Source organism: Postia placenta, assembly GCF_002117355.1.
Source record: "Postia placenta MAD-698-R-SB12 unplaced genomic scaffold POSPLAscaffold_5, whole genome shotgun sequence".
In the NCBI taxonomy this organism is placed as follows: domain Eukaryota; kingdom Fungi; phylum Basidiomycota; class Agaricomycetes; order Polyporales; family Adustoporiaceae; genus Rhodonia; species Rhodonia placenta.
The window spans coordinates 1106194-1129288 of NW_020169836.1; the positions used below are offsets into that span (position 1 = coordinate 1106194).

General features: G+C 53.3%; 5 protein-coding genes across 5 annotated transcripts; 3 read left to right on the forward strand and 2 right to left on the reverse strand.

Annotated features, from left to right (window-relative positions):
* Positions 1 to 5716, forward strand: POSPLADRAFT_1074039 (hypothetical protein; the record flags this gene model as incomplete). Its single annotated transcript, XM_024482663.1, has 20 exons — positions 1 to 359; positions 412 to 626; positions 679 to 1105; positions 1161 to 1178; positions 1232 to 1792; positions 1848 to 1943; positions 2006 to 2227; positions 2286 to 2481; positions 2536 to 2751; positions 2811 to 3194; positions 3252 to 3355; positions 3413 to 3644; positions 3700 to 3812; positions 3863 to 4027; positions 4081 to 4432; positions 4487 to 4774; positions 4829 to 4905; positions 4960 to 5057; positions 5112 to 5368; positions 5423 to 5716. The coding sequence occupies 20 exons, from the start codon at positions 1 to 3 to the stop codon at positions 5528 to 5530; spliced, it is 4488 nt and encodes a 1495-aa protein (XP_024340229.1). The 3' UTR covers positions 5531 to 5716.
* A 443-nt stretch (positions 5717 to 6159) lies between these two features.
* Positions 6160 to 7001, forward strand: POSPLADRAFT_1055496 (hypothetical protein; the record flags this gene model as incomplete). Its single annotated transcript, XM_024480648.1, has 4 exons — positions 6160 to 6318; positions 6374 to 6510; positions 6573 to 6683; positions 6740 to 7001. 4 exons carry the CDS (start codon positions 6160 to 6162, stop codon positions 6999 to 7001), a joined length of 669 nt encoding a protein of 222 aa, XP_024340230.1.
* A 1424-nt stretch (positions 7002 to 8425) lies between these two features.
* Positions 8426 to 14325, reverse strand: POSPLADRAFT_1139431 (hypothetical protein; the record flags this gene model as incomplete). Its single annotated transcript, XM_024485034.1, has 17 exons — positions 8426 to 8801; positions 9122 to 9302; positions 9376 to 9482; positions 9567 to 9841; positions 10290 to 10589; positions 10626 to 11022; positions 11071 to 11386; positions 11439 to 11559; positions 11610 to 11651; positions 11718 to 11824; positions 11878 to 12487; positions 12620 to 12777; positions 12826 to 12925; positions 12981 to 13514; positions 13565 to 13831; positions 13884 to 14233; positions 14283 to 14325. 17 exons carry the CDS (start codon positions 14323 to 14325, stop codon positions 8426 to 8428), a joined length of 4284 nt encoding a protein of 1427 aa, XP_024340231.1.
* A 1357-nt stretch (positions 14326 to 15682) lies between these two features.
* POSPLADRAFT_1140001 (hypothetical protein) lies at positions 15683 to 18075 on the reverse strand (the record flags this gene model as incomplete). Its single annotated transcript, XM_024485115.1, has 11 exons — positions 15683 to 15735; positions 15797 to 15830; positions 15994 to 16332; positions 16381 to 16453; positions 16508 to 16538; positions 16648 to 16713; positions 16767 to 16832; positions 16887 to 16939; positions 16999 to 17427; positions 17497 to 17600; positions 17848 to 18075. The coding sequence occupies 11 exons, from the start codon at positions 18073 to 18075 to the stop codon at positions 15683 to 15685; spliced, it is 1476 nt and encodes a 491-aa protein (XP_024340232.1).
* Positions 18076 to 19551: 1476 nt separating this feature from the next.
* On the forward strand, positions 19552 to 22505 carry POSPLADRAFT_1139613 (hypothetical protein; the record flags this gene model as incomplete). The annotated part of the gene is given in 16 exon segments (XM_024485066.1): positions 19552 to 19601; positions 19750 to 19842; positions 19862 to 19946; positions 20344 to 20582; positions 20627 to 20825; positions 20877 to 20946; positions 21000 to 21051; positions 21112 to 21271; positions 21326 to 21400; positions 21457 to 21603; positions 21662 to 21718; positions 21774 to 21807; positions 21869 to 21939; positions 21995 to 22068; positions 22126 to 22337; positions 22390 to 22505. 16 exon segments carry the CDS (start codon positions 19552 to 19554, stop codon positions 22503 to 22505), a joined length of 1734 nt encoding a protein of 577 aa, XP_024340233.1.
* Between the last annotated feature and the right edge of the window lie 590 nt (positions 22506 to 23095).

Genomic DNA, 23095 nt, shown 5'->3' on the forward strand with positions numbered 1-23095 from the left:
ATGGATCCCGCTCAACTCGAGCAGATTCAACTTCACAACCTCAACTCGAGTCCCAGCTCCTCCCCTACCTCGCCCCACGGAGATGCGGTTGTCCATTTCGGAGACGCGCCAAAGGCCTCAGAGCCTCCTCGCAGTGACGCGCACCATGTCGATGTATCCTATTTCGACCCTTCTGGCGTGAACGAACTACGGCGAACGATGTCTCAGATGTCTTCCAGCAGGAAGTCCAACCACGGTCATTCAGCTCTGCCACAGGATGTTAAGAAAAACCGTACCTCTGACGACGCTTCAGACCTCACGCTAACACCTGGCGATGGTCCATTCGATTTCGAGAAGACTCTCAAGCACGTCGTGCGGAGGTGAGTCTTATCTGCTGTTTCCAGCTTCAATAGCACTCATTTAGACACGCAGGATCGACGAGTCTGACATCAAGCGGAGAGAGCTCGGCGTTGTGTTCGAGGGTCTGCGAGTGGTAGGCCAAGCCGCCTCCTCGTCCTTCCAGCCCACACTCGGCTCGGAGATGAACCCCTTCAAGATCGTCGAAATCATCAGGAATATCCGCCATCCTGCTGTGCGCGACATTCTCAGTGGCTTTGAAGGATGTGTTCGACCGGGGGAAATGCTGCGTAAGTTCCTCAGTCTGAATCATTGGGATCCGGGTATTGAATTTGAAATTAGTCGTCCTCGGGCGTCCCGGTGCGGGATGTAGCTCCCTGTTGCGCACACTCGCCAATCAGCGCAGTGATTTCCACGCGGTGCTGGGCGATGTGCGGTACGACTGTTTCACGCCGGAGGAGATCCACAAGCGCTACCGCGGCGACGTGCAGTACAGCCCTGAAGACGACGTGCATTTCCCGACGCTCACGGTGAAACAGACACTCGACTTTGCCGCCAAGTTGCGCACGCCTCACTCGCGCCTCGGCGAGAGCCGCGAGGAGTACATCGAGGCGGTGACAAACGTGGTGACTACAATTTTCGGCCTGCGGCACGTCAAGGACACCCTCGTAGGTGACGCGAGCGTCCGCGGTGTCAGTGGTGGAGAGAAGAAGCGTGTCTCGATCAGTGAGGTCATGGCGTCAAGGAGTCTGCTGACGTCCTGGGACAAGTACGTGGTTCTCGTATTCTCGTGCGAGGACATGTGCTAAATGCGCGCCTCGCAGTTCGACTCGTGGTCTTGAGTACGATTGATTCTTCCGCGTGCATGTCCTGCGATTCTAAAAATAGTTTACAGCGCATCTACCGCCCTTGAGTTCGTGCGGGCGCTCCGTCTCGCTACCGACATCGGCCGCTCGTCCACTATCGTCTCCATCTACCAGGCAGGCGAGTCGCTCTACACGCTGTTCGACAAGGTGTGCGTCATCTATGAAGGCAAGATGGCATACTTCGGCCCGGCCGACCGCGCGCGCGAGTACTTCATCAACCTCGGCTTCGAACCTGCCAACCGACAGACGACCGCGGACTTTGTCGTCGCCGTGACAGATCCGAACGGGCGCATTGTGCGCGAAGGATACGAGGCGCGCGCCCCGCGTACGGCGGACGAGTTCGCGCAGCGTTTCCTGGAGAGCGAGATGGGCGCACGGAACCGTGCGGACATCGAGGCGTACAAGGAGGAATCTGCGCGCACCCCCGAGAAGGCTCTCGAGTACCGGGAAAGCCATCGCGCGGAGCACGCGAAGACAACGCCGCCCAGCAGCTCCTTCATCACCTCGATCCCGATGCAGGCACGTGCGTTGATGCTGCGGCGCATCCAGATCATCCAGGGTGCTAAAGGTGCGCAGATCATGCAGACGGGGTAAGCTTCTTTTCTGTTTGCTTCTTTGTGGGAGTACTGAGCTTCCGTTTTGCAGTTCGTTCATTCTGCAGGCGGTTATTGTTGGTACGATTTTCTTGCGCCTTGAGGACTCGACTGCGGCCTATTTCTCTCGCGGCGGTGTGCTTTTCTTGTGCGTCAAACGACAGTTCATTTCTGTCTAGATACTCACACCATTGATTTTGATATTAACAGCGCGCTCTTGTTTGCGGCACTGTCCACTATGTCCGAAATCCCGGCGCTCTTTGTGCAACGTCCTATCGTCCTGAGGCAATCTCGCGCGGCGATGTACCGTCCCTTTGTCGATTCGCTCGCACTCACGCTTGTCGACATGCCTATGACTGGAGTGACGCTCATTTTCTTCTCTATCGTACTGTACTTCACGGTTGGGCTGCAGCAATCTGCCGGACAATTTTTGTGAGTGCACGTCTACCAGCTTAAATTTCTTCGCTCACGCCCGCTGCGATACGCACAGCATTTTCCTACTATTTGTATATAGCATGACACTCACCATGAAGGCTTGGTTCCGAGGGCTCGCGGCTGCGTTCCAGAATGCGGCTCCTGCTCAGGCTGTTGCTGGTGTTTCTGTACTGATTCTGACGCTCTACACCGGTTACAACATCCCGCAGCCATACATGATCGGAGCACTTCGATGGATCACGTATATCAATGTACGTCCCCTATCCGTCTACCGCTGAGGCAATAACTGACGAGTCGTCTCTCAGCCACTCAAATATGGTTTCGAGGCCATGGTGCTCAATGAATTCCATACCCTGGACGGAGCTTGCGCCAGTCTCATACCTCAAGGGCCTGGCTATGAGAACATCACGCTCGCGAATCAGGTTTGCACGACGGTCGGCTCCCTACCGGGACAGGCTTTCGTCAACGGTATGCGATATGTTAACCTGTCGTTCGAGTACTACTACAAGGACCTGTGGCGCGTAAGTGCCAACACTGTCCTATCAAATCGTTGTGGCTGATAGGTTAGTTTGTTCGGTAGAATTTCGGCATCGTCGTTGCATTCGGAATTGGCTTCATCTGTGCATATCTGGCTGCCACCGAGATCAACACTTCCTCGTCGGGCCAGTCCTCTGTCACGCTCTTCAAGCGTGGCTCCAAGCCGATCCGCCCCAGCGCGATTGCTGTGGACGAGGAGAGGCGCTCGGGTAGTGACAGTTCCACGGTTCAGAAAGACGGTCAAGACCAGGATGAGGCACGGAAAGCGATGGCCGAGGCGTCTTCCCCCAAGAACACGTTCTCCTTCCAGAATCTGACTTACGTCGTCCCGGTCAAGGATGGCCAGAGGAAGCTACTGGATGGTGTTTCCGGATACGTCGCTCCCGGCAAGTTGACCGCTTTGATGGGCGAGTCCGGCGCCGGCAAGGTACGTGGCATGCATCGAGAAATGAACCAATTATACTAAATGATATCTGACCGTTAGACCACGCTTCTCAACGTTCTGTCCGAGCGAACCGCGGGTGGAGTTGTTACGGGCGACCGGTTGATGAATGGTCAGCGCTTGCCTGTCGATTTCCGCGCTCAGACGTAAGTCTCCCTTTACTAATGGTCTATACGCTGCAATGGCTGACTTGTCTTTGATAGCGGTTACGTTCAACAGATGGACACCCATTTGCCGACGGCCACCGTGAGGGAAGCACTATTGTTCTCTGCTAAACTACGCCAGCCAGCCTCAGTGTCTCTCGCCGAGAAGGAAGCGTACGTCGACAAATGTCTCCGCATGTGCGGTTTGGAGGAATACGCGGAAGCTATCGTCGGTTCCTTGAGCGTTGAACATCGAAAGCGGACTACGATTGGTGTTGAGCTGGTCGCTAAGGTATGGAATATATCTTGCTTACTGGGATGCGTTACTGACGAGCCGTGACTCTTAGCCTTCGTTGATCTTCCTTGATGAGCCTACGTCTGGACTTGACTCTCAGAGCGCGTGGGCTATCGTATGTTTCCTGCGCACCCTGGCAGACAGCGGCCAGTCTATTGTTTGCACGTGAGTGATCACTCTCTCTAATAAAGATCTGCTCGTAATACCATATGCAGGATTCACCAGCCTTCTGCGGAGCTTTTCGAACAATTCGACCGCCTTTTGCTTCTCCGCAAGGGTGGGCAGATTGTCTACTTCGGCGACCTTGGTCACAAGTCAATGACGCTCATCAACTACTTTCAATCAAACGGCGCGAGGACGTGCGATGATTCGGAGAATCCGTGAGCAATATTGATCTGAATTTGTTCGACTGCTGCTCATAACAATTCTGTAGTGCCGAGTACATCTTGGACGTCATCGGCGCTGGTGCTACTGCATCGACAGATGTTGACTGGCATCAAATGTGGGATAAGTCGCAGAATGCGGTTAACTTGGTGTCGGAACTGGATGCCATCCATGCTGAAGGGCGACAGCGTCCAAAGACCGAGGCTGCACAGGCAAGCGAATTTGCGACCTCGTGGGGATATCAGCTCGTCGCCTTGCTTCAACGCAACTTCGAAGCCTTGTGGCGCAATCCTCCGTACCTGATCGCTAAGCTCGGTGTTAACATTGCTGCTGGGCTCCTAATCGGCTTCACCTTCTTCAAGGCGAAAGACAGTATCCAGGGTACACAGAACAAGCTTTTCGTGAGTCAATAGTCAGCATTGTTGTATGGATCTGACTGACATGTGGCGAAACAGGCGATCTTCATGTCCACCATTATCAGTGTCCCTCTGTCTAACCAGCTCCAAGTGCCGTTCCTCGACACTCGGGCGATTTACGAGATTCGAGAGCGCCACAGCAACATGTACAGTTGGACGGCGCTGATCACGTCCCAGCTTCTCGTCGAGATTCCCTGGAACATTTTTGGATCTTCGCTGTATTTCATTTGCTGGTATTGGACAGTCGGTTTCCCGAGTGATCGCGGCGGATTCACCTACTTCATGCTTGGTGTATTGTCCCCGCTTTACTACACTAGTATTGGTCAAGTGAGTGTTGCCCCATTCAAATTGCTACTTAGAGTTTCTGATCGCCTTGAATAGGCTGTTGCGGCCATGTGCCCCAATGCAGAAATCGCGGCCTTACTGTTCAGCTTCCTCTTCTCTTTCGTGCTCTCATTGTAAGTGGTTTCTATGTCCTTCTGCTGTTCCGTATTAAACCGTATATTCTCTAGCAATGGTGTTCTTCAGCCCTTCAGATTGCTCGGCTGGTGGCGATGGATGTATCGTCTATCCCCGTACACCTACCTGATCGAGGCGCTCCTCGGGCAAGGTATGTCAGTTGCATTCTTACAGTCGGGCGTGTCTAACTGTGCTGTTTCATTAGCGATCGGGCATAGCAAGATCACCTGCGCAGCGGTTGAGCTCGTCAACCTCGATCCCCCTTCTGGCCAGACTTGCCAGCAATATCTTGGACCGTTCATCGAGACATCTGGTGGCTATCTCACTAACGGGGAGGCGACCAGCAACTGTGAATACTGCGCATACAGCACCACGGATGCGTTCCTGGAGGAGAGCTTCAACATCGTCTATGCGCATCACTGGCGCGACTTCGGCATCTTCTGTGCATTCATCATCTTCAACGTGAGTCTTTACCTTAGTTTTCTTCAACAGTTGGCTCACCTGTCAATGCCACAGATCGTGTGTGTGTATCTTTTGACGTACCTGTTCCGTATCCGCACAGGAAGTCTCGCCGGGAGTCTTATTGGATGGTTCAAGCGATTCGTTGCGCGTCGACGTTCATGAGGTATCGTTATGAACAATCTCCAAGCAATATTCAGATTAGATATACTAGACTCTCCATCTCACGACTGATGCACTACATTCATTCTCTCCTCCATGATATAATGCTTAGACCATCTCATTCTCCTTCGTAGATCGCATGTAATACATCCAGCATCGTCCGAATAACAGTTACCCGTTGGTTATGCAGTTAGTGAGTGCGCAGCAGCTATGGTGGGCCCTAACCACATGTTAGGGTTCTGTCAGCCCATGCAGCGTTTATCATATCGTGTTTTCTGTTCCTCGCTAACCGTCCACTTCTCTGTGACCATTTTTATTTCAATCGTCATTCAGAGGCTTCATGAGTCACGCTAACGTACAGCCGAACTCTGGAGATGTTGGCTGGCGGTGTGGCTGGCAGTCCGCTTCTAGGCAGTCGTGCTCCAACTAAGACTGCCTCGTCGATCTTCAGGTCCTCTCAACCACTGCTACGTCAAGCTCTAGACATGGCTCCTCTCCCCGCCTCCCACAAGGTCTCAGTCTACCCTGGCCTTCTGGTCTCTGGCTCTCACTTTGGCCTTGGTGCTCGCTGACTCATCATCGTCTTGGTCTTCATCGCGGCTCTCGTCATTATCGACTGGTCTCTGGCTGTTATGCAGCCGGTGCGATATTGCCGCAAAGTTTCTGTCACTGGCGAGGGAGAGATCAAGGACCTCGAGGCTGCATCCGTCGATGAACATAAACCAAGCGCCAGCGGTAGCGCCCGAGGTCTAGATGTATATGCTCCACTCAACTCTATTCTTAGGGAAGAGGTAAGCCGAAGCCGGGACACCTGTAAGCCGTGCTCACCTGTGACATGTTGTACAGACAAGCGATTGTTGGCCTGCCGCGACTGAGCTTGATCTTTCAGTGCGGCTCGACTCACACCTCAGTTTTTCGCCCATAGCTGACACTTTCCGGTCTGCCTATGAGTGTCCTCGTGCACCCTCTATCGCCGGCTCGTGGTCCACCGTCTCGCACACATTCCGTCTTCGAGCAGCATCTTTTCATCTGAGTCCTGTACTAGTCTTGTCTGCACGCTCTTCGACGCTCTCAATTCTGGCGACAACGAAGCGCGTATCGCTACTGCTAAGGCGATGCTGACGGGCGACGTCTGGGACGATCTGGAGGCTGACATGTCCATGCCATCCGAACATCGCGCGCATCGTCTCCTACATCTACTCCTGCGCTCAGCTGCGCGGACACAGAGTCTGTATTCTCGATGGACTCTCCGTCGGTATGGCTGTCCAATGCTCCCTCGGTGTACTCCACGGGGAGCACGAAGACGGGAGTGCCGTACCACGGTCTCCTGCTCTCGTTGCCTCCGCCATCTCACCTGCGTGTTCCGCATGTCGTGGTCAAGGCTGTGGAGCCCGAGCCTGTGTTCAGCTCAGGCGTTTCGGCCTCGTACTATGGGTCTGTCAACGACTTTGGTGCTGTTGGACTGACATTCTAGGCTGTGCTTTCTCGATTTATTTTGCAGCGTGATCTGGTTTCTCCATCCACAAGAATCGACAGCCCCTCCGAAGACGCACCGGCGACCGGCACCACCCTCGCTTCACTGCCTTACCTTCTCCTTAACTCGCTGAAGTGGCTTTCGTCTCGACTCACCCCTTATACTAATGGCGCCAGTTCATACTGTGACGTCCATTCGTTGATTGTGCTCTTGTCCTGGGTCAAATCATGAGTTTACTGCGTACAGCTGACTGTCTCCCTCAACGCGCTCGTCGCTGACTCTGTTTCAAATTGCCATTCTCGTCTTAGCGTGCTTTTCTCTCCGTCAATTACATTTCCGACAAGTTGGATGGTAGGCATACATTTGTCTGTGTTACCCGAACCTGATCTCGACAATAGTTGGGGTTGCACTTTATGATAATAAGGGGAAGCAACTGCTGCATTGAAGCCTTGTACTTAGATAATACCGCGTTAGTGACTTTTCATTAGGGGAACTCCCGAACAGCTAGTGGAGCCTGAGTATTTACATACTTACCACCAATTGAAGTCAATTCAAACCCCGACATTGAGACTCTTCAACTAGATTATAATGCAAGGCTAACCACCTCTTACGTTGGGACTACTTGCTTGACGCTGTCCACGGCGCCGTCGAAGACCACTCGTCTGTACGCTCTTTTGCTCCAATGGCTGCTGCCGTTGCGTCGCCCACCGTTCACCCCATTCAACGCCCTTTGAAAGGCTCCAGAATTTCGTCGTTCTATCCGGTGAAGGAGCTCCCGCCGCTTTCCGCACTCGACAGCGCGTTTCAATTGCAGGAATATATCTCCCTGCTGATACGGAAGGACGTGCATGACGTGGACGCGATCGTGTCTATCCCCGGAAAAGGGAAGGGCCGCGAGTCTAGCGAGGGAGACTCGAGGAATGGCGACGATCAGAAGGACGGCAGCGAAGCAAAGGAGGTAGCGGTGGACGAGGCGTGTTGGATATATGAGCAGTTGAGGTGCGCACACTATTACAGCTTGGACGTATGTACGGTGCTCATTGAGGTTACATTCCGTCCGACTTGTGTTCATACTGCAGACGGCTTGCACAAGACCTGTCACATCCCCTCATTACGATGCTCCAGCAAGAGTGCACGCGCCAGACATGCCCCGAGATGAAGGCCGGCGAATGGCTATATCTGTGTGTCGCACATGGAAACGAGGGAGCCATGGAGGTATGCATTCGCGGTCACCTTAGGAGGTCGTAATATGCACGCTGATAACTGTTGGCAGCAATGCTGTGCAATAGACTACATCCTGCACACACTTGATAGCGCGACCGCACTCCTGAACTCTCCACGCGCATTTCCGTCCAGGCAAGCACCACTCAGTCTATTGCACCGTCATATACTGACTTGCGTTCAGACTCTCCATCCCCGCTCCCTCACACCGGCACTTCTCCTCGCTGGCGCGCCGTCTGGGACGCATCTTTGCGCACGCATACTTCCATCACCGCGCCGCCTTTGCGCAAGCAGAGGCCGAGTCCGCGCTGTACGCGCGTTTCCTCGCGCTCACGTCGCGCTTCAACCTCGTCCCGGCCGAGTTTCTCGTTATTCCCCCAGGCATCGGCTTCGATGACCACCAGCGTGACCAGGGCCGCGATCCGGCAGACAGCTACCCGCGTCTGCTCGCCGCGTCCATCGACCAGCAGTATGCGCGCGAGCCCCCACGGGCGGGAGCAGATGATGCGCAGAGCCAGGCGTATGCGCCCATTCAGCAGCCAGGGCTTATTCGCCTCGACGCCGCCCCTAGTGCCCCACCTGCAGAGAGGCAGGCGCATGATCCGAGCCCGAAGAGGGTGGGACGCAACAGGACAGACACAATGGTGCACAGCGAGATCGCGAGCGTGGTGGAAGAGCTCGGGCGTTCAGCGGCAGAGGCAGAGGCAGAAAACCGCCCTCGAGAAGAGCCGGTAGTCCTTTCCGCTGTGCGGGACGAAGTGGAGGGTCAGCACGAGGCTCAGTCAGACGAGGCTCAGTCAGACGAGACCCAGTCAGACGAAGCCCAGTCAGATGAGACCCCGTCAAACGAAGCCCAGTCAGAGATCACAAACGAGGCAGCTGCAGAACCTCTTATTCACGAATCGGAAGCGCAGACTGCATCGGAGCCGGAAGCGCGTTCAGAGGAAGGTGTAGTGGCGGCAGAAGAGTGGACCCATGCTGCGCCAGTAGATGTCTCTGAGCCTTCCGAAGAGACAGACGATGTCGCACCCGCTGCTGAACAGGACGAGGGGCCTTCAGCACCGTTAGAGGAGATTGTGCCTGCGGACGATAGTGTTCCTGTGGAGCACATCTGGGAATTTGACGAGAGCGTAGAGATGCCCCCGTCACCCACTGGAGATGAACCCACGGAGGAGACCGACATCGCTGAGACTGCCGAAGCTCTTGAACCAGAGGAGGTGCAATTCGAGGCTGGTACGCAGGCGGACGATGAGCCTGCTCCTGTGCCGGAACAAGCCGAACAGATCTCGGAGCAGCCTACACCTGACCCTGCGACTGAGCTCTCTGGGCCTATGGATGACCTACTGCACGATGACACCACAACAGTGGTAGCGGACACAATTGCAGAAGTTTCTGCGTCCTCGGAGGCTGAAGCTGCCCAGGAGGAAACAGAACTCCCAACAGTCGTGCCAGCAATGGAAAGCGACGACAGTGTCAAGGAGCCCGAGACAGATATGCAGCAGGACGCCTCTGCGGGTGAAGGGCGATGAGGTGTTCTGGACAACCTTCTTGTGTTCGAGGTAAAAGGGTGGATTGATGACCCAATGCCGTCGTACAATGCGCTGGGTCGTGTTGTCCGTCTACAAGTTGACATGATCCGCGTGTATTTATTTGTTACGCTGTCGTCGCTTTTTGATATCCATAACATTGTAAGGAAACGCAGGCTTGGATTCACCGACACCACTTGTCAGCGTTGTCTTGGTCGGCCTGTCAAAAGAGCACTCCGGAGCGACGAGGCACACTGCTTGCCTTGTGATACACTACTGGTACAGAATGGGTCAATGAGCCAAGAATACAAGTTAGCAGACTGCCAGTAATGTACAAGTACAGTTGTGTTTCCATTGTGGGTATCAGCCGATCCGAAAGTCAAAACATTCTCTAAACAAGAAGAAAAGCGGATACGGAGAGTGCAACAACAGATATTGAAGACAACAGTGCAAATGGGAAGGCCAGCCTACGGGGGCGCTGTTAGGTCTCATGAAGAAATGCACTGGGGATTGTCATCCTTGCGTAGAACTCCTCCGTGACCGTCTTGCTCAGTCCCAGTGCTCCCGCTTTGATTTCGCAAAGGGTACGCATAGCGACGTCCCAAGGGAAGCGTGACCAGTGATCCCGAGAAGTCTCGTGGTCGAAGACAAAAGCATAGGATGCGCGCACGCGCCGCAGGTCTGCCTCGCTGAAGTAGAGCAATGGTTTGGCTTGTGCAGCATTGAACTCCTTCGAGAGCTCGCGCAACTTGTCTTGACGCTTCTCGATAGGCAGACCCGTGAAGCCTGACTTCGTCTTCGCATTCGGGTTACCGTTGGAACCTGTAGCGCCGCGTCCCTCCTCGGCATTACGGCCCGTACGCCATCTCCAATAAACTTGTTCGACGTGCGAACAAATAGCCTGTAGCTCCGCCTCCGCGTCGGGATTGCCTCGCTTCGCGAGGAGGGCGACACGCGTTACAGCTTCTCTCCAGGGCGCAGCGAGTTGCTCATCTAGCTGGGCAACCCTCGCTGTGAGTACTTCTTCAACGTGTCGGAGCTGCTTGTTGCTCTCCTTGTTCACTTGTTTATAAATTTCGTCCATGACGAAGGGTCCTAATCGCCGTTCTCGCTGCAAATTCGCGTCGTTCGTGAATGCTCGAAGTAATCGTTCCCGCTCCTCGTCGGTCTCTTTCCAGACAGGCGGACGATGCGCGTATTGCTTCCTATGGCTCTCGTAGGCGGACTCTGCAACCATGACGCCAGTCTTTGAACCATCGAGGATGGCACAAAACCTATAATATACGTTGAGAGTCATTCCAGTCGTATTTTGGTCTACTCACATGTAGGCGAGAAAGACTGTCCGATTGTGCTGATACCCGTACCTATAAATGGCGTTCTCCCACCACGTAGAGTAAGTCCCCACCATTGAGGAATCTCTCAGAGAGCCCAGAAGATACTTTTGTATTTCCGGTTGCATGATGTCCTTATCAGTAGAAAGTGGGTTACGAGACAGGAATTGCGCAACCGTCTCGGTATTCTTGACGAGACATTTCTGTACGTTCTTAGGCTCGTTGAGGAACTTTGTTTCGGCGTTTTTAAATCCTTCGACCAAGTCCGAGTTCCAGAAGGCTTCCATGGTATCACCGTCATAATCGCCTTAGAAAACATCAATGAAAATGAAAGTTAATAGCACGTCTCCGTCACTCACCACCGCCAGTACAACTCGCGAGATGCCGGTTCATGAGCTTCTTGTTGGATACGTGGTCTTTGATGGAAACTACAATCACATCGACGTAGCTGCTGAGCTTTTGGTTGAAGACAGCAGTGACCTTTCATTGCCTCGCTGAGTTCCCTGCTAACGGAGCCCAACATAAATTACCTTTTGAACATCCGTAGGCACTTTGCACGGGTGCCGTGTCACCTATCGATGAGGGTGTATCAATAGATGCTATAGCGAACCTGACGACGCCTTGCAGCTGCGACTCACCAGCACTTCCCCCAACACGATATCAGTGGGTCTACCATCTTGGTCGACGAGATTGCGTCGACTACTTTTAATATGCACCTGCCCGGGCTCCAGAACGCCAAGGGGATCTCAAAAGTCGGTGAACCAGATGAAGTGTGCAGTCAATCGACAACTGGCATACCTGGAACAATGTAGGCTGTGCAAGATTGAGGGACATCGACGCGATAGCGTCTCACGTAGCTGTTGATCGCACGTTTTACGACTTCCTTGAGTTTGGCTGCCAGGACCGGGCAAGTGTCGGGTTTGAAGCCGGAGTCAAGGAGCACCAGTACAGTCTCCTCGAGCGTTGAAGGGCAACCGCTGATCGGATCATCCCACCACGCAGTAGAGTGATCTTCAAGAGCCTTGTCCATCTGATCAAAGCCGTCCTCGTCTCCTGCTTCATCAGTGAAGTCCTCGAAGATGTACCCCTTCGCGCGGGCAGCGCCAGCAGCCTCTCGAGCCAGACGGGCAGAGACAATACCTCCTGCACGGGCGACGTTCATCCACAGCCGATACAAGCCGTAGTCCCCTTGCCACGTCGTCAGTCCCTCGACCTTCTTCTGCATGCTTTCTTGCATGAGTTTGACAAAAACACTGGTGTGCACCCCGTTTTCAGCGAGATTGATGATTGTCTCTGTGGAGAGCCTAGCAGGGCTCGTCATGCGAGACGGGCGCAGAACGTCGATGGTAAGCATAGCTGGGTCGATGTCGAGTGGCACTTTCCCGTCTACGGCGTGTTTGATCTTGACCTGGGACGGACGTAGCCAGATGCAGGCATCCCCATCCCTCAGCTGATGAGAGTTCGGATGGGCAAGTAGCAGGCCCTATAGATTGTTCGTATCAACGTAGACCTTCACCGTGTTTCATAGGCAAGCCTGTACCTTGCTACCACATATACGGACTTGGATGGCCATCGGTACCATGGGCCATGCCAAGCGGTCCGCAATTTGTTGTAAAATGTCCAGACGAATCAGGCCACACCCGTCCGTCATGATTTGCTCGTTCGGCGCTTTGCCTTCACCCTTCCATGCCGAGCAGACTGTATTGTCTATGAGACTCAGGTACATTCACGACCGGTAGAACGCACCGATATCTTCCTCAAATGCAATGTTGGACGGATGTAGCCGCAGCCCTGGAACAGAGTTCGACAGGCCAAGAGCAAAGCGAGCAGCCCATTTGACCATAGTCTAGCAATAACATCATTACGGTTCACATCGTGGTCAATAGCGGGGACCTGCTCACTTGATCTTTGTTACGAGTTAAATCGTTATGAAAGTTGATAAATTCGATAAAGGAAAGCTCGCGGTGCAAGGGGCTCAACGAGATTGGCTTCGGGTCGCAAATCCGATTGCCATCCCAGAACTCGTTCGTTTGGAAGAGGAAGACGTTCTGCTCCTTCGCGTAGAACGCCTTGTAGACGAAGCCGTTGATCACGAAAGGCCGCTGGAAGAATTGCATCAAAAGTTCTTCGCGCGCCTTCTTGTCCGGACCCATGTAGATGTCCTTCGACATCCGGACTCGAATGAACTTGCGCGACCCGAAGCGCCGTGCGAACAGGTTTGATGATCCGAGTACCGGGCGATCAAGCCGTAGGGAGAACAGCTCGCTCTTATCATTAGGCATCATGCTGGAGAGGACGACCTTGGCCGTGAAATGGACACGTCCGCCGTACCATGGGTCGTCCATCAAGTACGGCTCTTTTTCGTTGCAGCCTAGACCGCCATGCGGGGAGTGCCTCAGAATGGTGTCTTCCTTGTCGAGCTCGTCCCAGGGGAGCTGCACATCCGTCAGTCTGGGTCGATCTTGCACGTGCTATGCCGGCTCACCTTCACGCTTCTTTCTTTCGCGTACGCAGAAGCGAAGGCATCCGCGCGCATGTCTTTCGTGCTCTCCGACTGCTCGGACAGATTGTCAGCGACGATCCGGGCGACCTCAGGTGCCGCTTTTGCGTTGCTTCCCAGCTTCGCGAACTCAAGAAGGCCGTCGACGGTGAATTTGTCCCATGCGAAGCCTGCGTTCACGAATCGGGCGATCTCCCACTGCACACCGAATGGCAGCTGCCCCACGTATCCGCGCAGCGCATGACAATAAGCCTACGAGGGGTCTATGTCAGTGACCAAGAATCGAGAGCTACGCACAACGCACAACAACAACCGGCCCTGCTTCCGCAACGAGAGTACGGCCACTAGACTGAGGCGTGAGATCGGCATCGCCGGGGTCGTCAACGGCGGCGCTGGAGGAGTTGCCAACGGCGGCGTTGGAGGAGTCGTCAATGGCGGCGTTCAGAACATTCGTGTTTGCAGCGAGTGCACGTTCTACGTAAGTAGGGGGTCTTGCTCCTGAATGCAAGGAGGCACTGGAAGTTGTTTTGGCGACTTTAATTCGCTTGATTGAGCTTGATGGCGTAACCGAGGCCTTGCGCTTCCCTAGGGAAACATAAAGCACCTCTGCTTCGGCGTTTTCACCTTCGCCTGCAGGCCTAATGCCGTGGTCTCCTGGTGCATGTGAGAATCAACGTAATATCATTGATGCGGAATTATTTACCTTCGTGGACTGCTCTGATGAAATCGTCAACATTCTCAAGCATATCGGAATAGTTGGAACTCTATTGGATCACAGTTAAATTCATATACATTTCCGACGATCGAAACAGAACCAAGCCCACACAGAGCTTGTTACCAGCGTACTTCCATGCTCGACATTTGGTTACATATTCGCATAGCCCGCTGCTCTCATCTCTGCTAAAATCTGCCAGATTGGTCATTCAACCTCGACTGTTCAGGGTATTCACCCTCTGTACATCAACCCAGCATGGGAGGACCAAAATCTATTGCTACAAAAGCGAGCATGGACAGTCTTATTCCCCTAATCTCCAGCTGTGGTGCGACCAAAGTGTCGCGGACGCGCCCGTGTGGGCCAAGCTGCCACTGCGCTACAATTCCCTTGATCATCGAAATATCTCCCCATCGTCATTCCAGCACTTTGGTCGCATTCCACACAAGCAGATACAGCCAATGAATTTTTGAGAAGGCGGAGTGTTCAGACTCACCTGTGACGCCATTGACATCGACGAGCCTGAGCGTACAATATCACTTGTGTTCATCTCGAGGTAGTCGCCAGAGTAGTCAGGAGCGGATGTTTCAGCCAAGCACAAGTTTATGTCAGTGTTAGGAAAGCAAATCAATGTTGTCTTCAGGGTAAAACTTCGTGTATGAACGTCGTCGAGTCGAGCAGGGCCACTGAGATGAAGCAAGAAAACGGCTTAGATGTTTTATAGATCGAGCTGGTCCGAGCCGCAAGAGACTAATCCAAAGTGCCCTTATTTGTGAGATTCTGTCGCTAGAAGGGCCCGCCCGACATCGAGGTTGGATTCAGAACCAAAATATCCCAGTTGAAGTCGAGAGAAGCTGCGAAGCCGTGAGCCACCGCGATACGCCCTGTTATTCACGTGATCGCGTCCGCGTATATTAGGGCGGGCCGTAAGCGCCGGAATTCGGGTCCGCGGCGAGCTGCATGTGTAAGAAGTTCACCTACCTGAATATATTATTGCAGACAAGGAACGGCACAGCTGATGCGAATACATAAAATATTGCGAAGACAAGATTGGCTGTCGTTGCTCTAGAACAAGAAATGGGAGGTTCTAGACATACTTCGCCCTTCTAGGGCGAACGAGGACGGGTAATGCACCCGAGGGCTCGGTGTGAGGCCTTGAGTGCTGTCGTTCCACAAGGAGATTCGAGTGCTATGTATACGCGATGGCGCCCGATGGTGAGCTCAATCGAAGGTCAAGCGCCCAGCAGTGCCGTGTTCGCTCGATCCGACGCGTGGTGTCCACGTTCCTGAGGGTATCAGGGGATTATATTTCGTACATGGTGTCCTGTCGAGGCGTACAGTAGTATAGAGCAATTATCAGTAGTACAAGAGTATGGCACGGCCCGCGTGCGCTATGATATGAGGCTGCTGTTCTTGAGGTTCTTGACCACCACGGTGTCCTGGACTATCAAGCGGTGGGTCAGCTGACGTGCACACGTGGAGGCTAGAAGACAGAGGGCGCTCACCATCGAATAGAATGTGCTGTGTCGATTTGGTATTCTGTGGGTGGGAAACGTGAGTCACATCAGCCTCATAAAACCAGATGCAGAAGCCTGCGAAGGAGGTTCATAGAAGTCGCGCAGAAATAGCGGACGTAACAATATGATCAAGGTGGTGGAATGCAAGGCAAGATGTGCTGATATTTGAGAGATTAGACACGAACCGTCACCGTGGTGAAATGACAGTAGAAGCTCCGCAGCTCGGGCGACTTGTCCTTATGTATCTGTGCAAACTTCCGCTTCAAATCTGCATGAATCATCATGACAGTGCCATCCAGATCAGCTCCCTTCGCACGCCTATGAGGACATGCAATAGACTCACAGCTTGACGTGCTCTCGAAGTCATTTGGCCGGTTCCCGTATGAGACAATGTATTTCCCCAGCTGCACGCCAGCCTCGAGCTTAGCTTTGAAGATGTCAATTTTGTTGAGGAAGAGGACAATGCTCGTTTTCGCAAGCAAGGGATTTGAGACAATAGATTTCCAGAGAAGCACCGAATCCTCCTGCAACGAATGTGAATATAGCGAAGTACGAAAAGATGCAGGACGCACCAGCCGGTTAACGGTAGGATCCTCCTCCAGCATTTGGTCGAAACAGCTGATGGGTGCGAGGAAGATAATTGCACTAGGGGGATGTTAGTCCCACGGGTACAACGAGAAGAGACTGGGAATAGCGTACTTCATGTCATCAAAATATGGCGCCCACGCGGCTGCAGAGATCTGGAATTGAGCAAGCATGCTCCATGGAAGGTGTACACAACCACAGTACCTCGCTGTGAAGTGTGTTAGCGTGATCCTACCGTTTAGCAGAAACTAGACCCACTAATGATCTGTGCCCACCGACATCGAAGATCTTCCAATCTCGCGAGACCCCACCAAGTGCCCCTAGAGGAACAGATGTGAAAGGGTGTACAACATGATTAGCAGGGGAGACTCACCTTCTTTTATCGTGAACCGGTACTCGGTGACGCCCAATGTCTTCAGCCGCGCGCGAAGGACATCATCTAATCCACGTTTTCGTCAAGGATACGTAAGTATGGTCAGCGATCTGCACTTACCATCCGTTGGCACATATCGCGGGGATGTCACTCGATCTAGGCAGTCGAGGAAGCTGTGGCGACGAGGAACAAATAAGCATAGCACGCAATAGCACCGAGAGGTCAGACGTACAATCCTGGCTGGTCCGCTAGTCTTATGTTGAGGCTTTTCAAAAGAGCTTTGATAGTCTCGTCGTTCCATAGCCGGATCATATCCTCGCCGCACGCATAGATGATTCTGCCAGGATCCTGCGGGTCGTCCCAATTGATGCCTTCTTCACTATCCATGCTGTCCCTCGAGTCGGGCAGGAACCGGCTGAACATGTGCTTCCATGCAAATTGCGAATTCACCGCAACCTCTTTCGTGCGCGGCGTATATTGGTAGTTCGACACGTTCGTGAGATGAGTCGCCTCAAACTCTGTCGAGCCCGGCGGTGTCAGCTTCCGCACAAGCGCCTGCTCAACTTGCACCAAGGGCGACAGACGCATCTTGAGCTTCAGATGTTCTGCTGTCAACGAGGGGAGCACCCGCGGGGGAGCGCTGGGCTCTTCAGGCGAACGCCTGCCGAGAGCGGGCGGCACGCTGGATAGAGACGAGCTAGGTGATAGGGCGTGCGGTGTGGGAGTAGACTGGGCGGTCTGTGCCTCGGCCATCGCTTCCAGGATCACACGGATTGAGCGCACTACGTTGAGGTGTATTACGGCGCGCCATGACGCTCGTTCCGCGCGGAATGCCTGTAAGACAGGTTTAGCCTCACCCATGCGTATGGTATTTTGGGACATGCCTTTGGCGAGTTCATGAGCTGGAAATCTGGTGTTGGGCTGTCAGTGTGGCGCACGCAGTAGGATGTCAACTAACGCACTCTTGAGCAATGTCGATTTCCCTAGTATTGACACTCGTAAACGTTCACAGAACACTGACAATGTCAAGGAAACATACCTGATTCACTTTGCCCTGTAGTCGTCACGGTCGTAAACACACCCTACGCTCCACGGAAAGCTGCGACTCACCAAGCAGCAATATTTTGATAGGCTTTTGTCCCCTCTTCTCTGCCCGCTCCTGCCTTTGCAGCTCCTCGTCAATCATGTCGGAAATCTTCTTCGCCTCCGCCTCTGCAGACAATCTGGCCGCCCGCTCCTCGGTGGATTCGTCGGCCGGCGGGGAGAGTAGCACATCGAGAGGGTCCAATGTGGAGGGCGAAGTTAACATTTTGTCGCTCGAGTAAGCCATCATTGCGCCTCTGTGGACGTCCCTCAGCGCTCAGTGGGGCGGGTAGAGGTTGGACGGAAAGGCCAGAGAGCCATTCGGAAATGACATAACGAAGTGAGCGCCTGAAATATGCCCGAATTCGTCTTCGCAGCCCTCGAGGCCCGGCGGCCTGTAGCCGAGGGGCGCTTGCTTTTTCTGCCCTCTGCCAAGATGTCGCGGAGATGGCACGGTTTCCAGAAGACGGATCTTGTTGGACAGCGTCCATGATGAACCCGCGATAGGCTCTCGAATTGCCGGTGCGAAAGGGCCCGCAGGCTTGGTTACGGTTGACTAGCGTAAATGGCAGAGCACTAACCCAGCAACTCTCTTGGACTTCATGACAGGCAACTGCGTCGGCAACATCGAGAAGAGCACACTGTTGGAGCCCGGTTGCGGTCGCGGCTGCATGTAGTGAATGGTGGATCGGATGAGAGACGCGACTGGCGGCGCGCGAGCTCGAGGTCACCACGACTCGCTCAAGTTGCCATTACACAATTTTGTATTCCTTAAGCTTGCTCATGCAACCGTATAGAGAAATACTTGCAATTTTTACAAGCTACTTAAATGTATATGTATGACCGGTGAGTCCCCTCAGTAGCGCATATTCTCACAGCTTAGATGCAGAGAACATCGAGCGCACAAAGGACTGGCTGATATAGTATGTCGTGTTGGCAGAAGCAAGTCGGCAGATTGCAACCATAGAATCTTCCTTCACGAGGGCAGATGTCTACAGTTAGCGATGACAAGCTCCCTTCGCACGTCTACGGCTGCCAGTGATGTGCCGCATTCTCCTCCGGCGGTTCCAGGGCACATCGGCAGCGCTTGCCAACCGTCAAGACCCTTTCTTCGGGGTTCCGAATCTGCTATGACTGCTTTTGCCATTACCGCTACCGCCTGGGCGTGCTCATGAGTACGGTAACATCCTCCCGCAACCACTCTAGCAGTGGGAAGTGCTGTGGCTCCGAAGAGAAGACGACATAGCGGTCATGGGAACGCGCCACCGTCCCTGTTCACAGGGTTGGCCAAAGAAGCACTTCTCCACGCGGATTTAATGATTTCCGCAGCAGTACGTAAACCGAGTGCTCACCTTGGTCGTACGATTCTTGTAGTCAAGGGGCTCTGGATAACTCGCATGTAATCCCACGACGCACTCATTCTACGCTTGATGAGCTATCAGTAGTCGGGACTCGCGAAGCTTAAGGGACTGCCGCCTTCCGCCCCTTCCCTCGCACCCAGTTATACCGAGTTTCCAAACTAGGCCTATCGCTTGTGCGATGCGGTTCTGGTAGCACCCTTCTCGAATTCGTCGCTTTGGTTCCGCCTGTCGGACTTTGAGGATAACATGGTGATATCCGCCGGCGGGCTCATCGGGCGCTCTATCTGGTACTTTGCGAGGCAAGACTGGCACGGAAGCAAAATTTCCTCTGGTCTCCTACCATGACCGTTAGATGGATTTACCGCCGCAGAAGCACCCTCGCGGCTCCCAGGTCGCGAAGTTCGCTTCCTCAGGAAGGTTGAGTGTCTGGCAGCTGCTTCCATTTGCATGTGTATAGGTGCCTATGGGATGGAACCAAATGGGACAACTGAGTCCTCATACTGAAGGCAAAGTCAAATCCCTCACCGTTGACTCGCTAGTAACGATTCCGACGTATTCGGAAAGCATCTCTCCCTGCGAGTCCATTGGATCCCGACGCAGGGAACCTCTGCGACCGGTCAAAGCAGATGCATGTGAGTCGCGTTCTACCAGACGAGGCCGTGTGGTATCGTGCGACGCGTCGCCCGGGCGTGAGATGAGCGGAAGACAAGTGCCAGCAAGTGCGGATGACGTTCCGGTATGCCCGGGGAAACGCGATCACATGACCGCGTCATTTTTTCATGTGACCAGATGCGATGCGCGGCGGGCCGCCGTGCTCACTTTGGCCTCCTACGCCTCTTATAAGACGGCCTATCGGGCACACAGCGTGGATGAGAACATCGACTCAACGCCCACGTTTGCTGGACAGCTGCGGTTCCGTCGAGCATGTTGTTCATGCGCGCAAGCCGATGCTCGGCAGACACGGTGAAACTTTATACTAGGTGGCGTGTGCGGTGTCTGTCTTCCTCCGCGCACCGAGTCACACATGCAAGGCCGCTCGTTGCGGGGTTGCTTGGGGCCGGTATTGCTGCAGGACTGTTTGTGAGATTTGAGCTTTCAATCTGGCGGAATATTCCTCTCTAACGTATACATAGACAACATACGCTCTGTTCAATCCTCTGAACCTTGATGCCTCAAAGGAGCGACAGGCACCTACACCTGTACCAAGCAAAGCCGCTGCAGGATACATCTCGTATGACGAGGTGCAGAAACACAACACCCCTGACAGTTGCTGGGTCGTCGTCGAAGGACAAGTCTATGACGTGACGTCGGTATTAGGGTGGCATCCGGGAGGCGTGCCAGCTATTCTCAATAATTCCGGGAAGGATATAACGTTTGTGACGTATATTCCTACAAACGTACGACAAATGCTCATAGAACCCACAGGAAGGTGTTCAAATCGATCCACCCCCCAAATACGCTTCGACGTATTCCCATCGAGGCGCATTTGGGACCCATCGATCCTGCGACAATGCCTGTAGACGCGAATCAACCAACTGAAGAAGAGCTGCGCATAGCCGAAGCTAGAAAGCATATTCCATCGCCTTCAGCCGTGATCAACTTAGATGAGATCGAGGTATGACAAGTGTATCGTAAACCACCATCTCGGTACTAACAGACTTTGTAGGACATTGCCAAGAAAGTCCTCACCACCACGGCTTGGGCTTACTATCGGTCTACCGCGGATGACGAAAACAGTTCAGTAGTTGCTATTTGATCATCCAGCACCTATATTGAATTTTCACCTCAGCCTACTACGAGAATAGCGCTGCCTACAAGCGATTCTGGTTCCGCCCCCGCGTGTATGTCTCCTTTCCCGTGAAATTGATAATGACCAAAGTTTTCTTACAGGCTCACGTTAGTATGAACAAGATCTCGCAAGTATCTACGTCGACCACACTCTTCGGCCTCCCGTCATCATTGCCGATCTATATCTCCCCGACAGCTCTTATGCGACTGGGGCACCCAGATGGCGAGATGAATGCGACGCGTGCTGCTGGGCAGGAAGGCATTCTGCAGGGTGTAAGTCATTTATGCTTGAATGGATCGCGCCATGATACGAGCACTGGTAATCAGATTTCGAACAATGCTAGCTGCTCAACGGAGGAATGTATGGCCGTCAAGCGACCCGAACAACATCTCATCTTCCAGGTAAATTCCAATTCATGCGTCTTGATTTCGCCTCTCGTGTTCACAAAGACCTGCAGTTATATCTGAACAAGGACCGCGCAGCATCGGAGGCACTCATAAGGAATATTGAGAGCCAAGGTTTCAAGGCGATCATGCTTACTGTGGATGCCGCGGTACCTGGTAAACGTGAGCTGGACCAGCGTACCAAGGGTGGCGATCTGAAGGTACATCCGGACTTGCTATCTCACATTCCCTTTGCCTCATCCAAGCGTCATTTTGAAGGATATGCCTGCCGCGTTTGGCAAGTCAAACACGGGCGGTGGCCTGGGTGTTTCGCACGTGGGTACTCTTACCAGGTCAGACTTGGACATCCTGATTTATTATTCATATGCAGGCTATTTCTGGATACCAGGATCCCGATGTTTGTTGTAAGCATACATTCGTCCTATAAGCCTTCATTTTGGGCTAAATCACCGCTCGTGTGATTAGGGGATGATGTCCCATGGCTGAAAAGTCGGACAAAATTACCTATCATTATCAAAGGTATACAGTGTGTGGAGGTAGGCTATGTCACTCGCCCAGTTCTTCATGAGACTGACTAGTGTTCCTTTACAGGATGCTGAAAGGGCATTTGAGTCTGGGGTACAGGCAATCGTTCTATCCAATCATGGCGGTAGAGAACTCGATTTGTGCGTACACCTTGTGCCTCGTCTCCTTTCAGCTCGACACTCATGTTGATTATGTAGCTCGCCGGCGCCAATGACTGTCCTCTATGAGCTTCACCAACGCCGCCCTGACCTGATCCAAAAGCATGAAGTATACATTGATGGCGGGGTAAGACGTGGGACGGATGTCCTGAAAGCGCTCTGTCTCGGAGCGCGCGGAGTGGGTCTCGGCCGACCGTTCCTGTACGCCAATGGGGTGTGGGGAGAGGAAGGGTGTCGGAGAGTCGTACAGAGTGCGTGCTCATCTTGACGCCTACCCCTTCTCGGCTGATGGAGCTCTTACAGTTTTGCGCGAAGAGATCATCACTGGTATGCAGCTCATGGGCGTGACCAGCCTTGATCAACTGAGACCGGAGCTTGTCCAATATGTGGATCGGGACCCGCCTCCTCGTACTCGATGAATCCAGCATTCAGTCGCGACATTCTCATTGTGCGGTTAGGTTGCTCCTACTTTATAGCTACAATTACATGTGCTGTTACACGGGGTATGTCCTTATCTATCATACAATTGTATAAGTCCGCACGTCATACCATCGCATCTGTGTGTGATGTCCGTTCGGAATCTTCGCTAGCATGTAGGATATCACTGCTGCCATCTTCCCTTGCCCTCTTGGGTGCTAGGTCTTGTGGCACGAAAATTATGTCCCCATACTCGTCCTCGAATTCAGATAGGGAAAAGGAAGAGCATTGACCCGCATCTGTCGCAACTTGTCTTAGGTTGAGCATAACATGCGATCCCTGTGGAGGAGGTTAAGTTGTAAGAATTCAGAAATTCGGCCGGGCGCATTGCTTACAGCGAATGAGTACATCGTGAGGTCACTGTGTTTCTACGTTGGTGAAATTGAGTGCATGGGAAGGGCTTCCACTCACAAATAGAATCCTGCTGAAGCAACGTATGGGAAGATTGTATAGCTGAGTGCGGTCACGATCGACACAACTTCACGCGCCACGCTATTCGATCAATACAAGATCGTATGAGACAATGATGCAG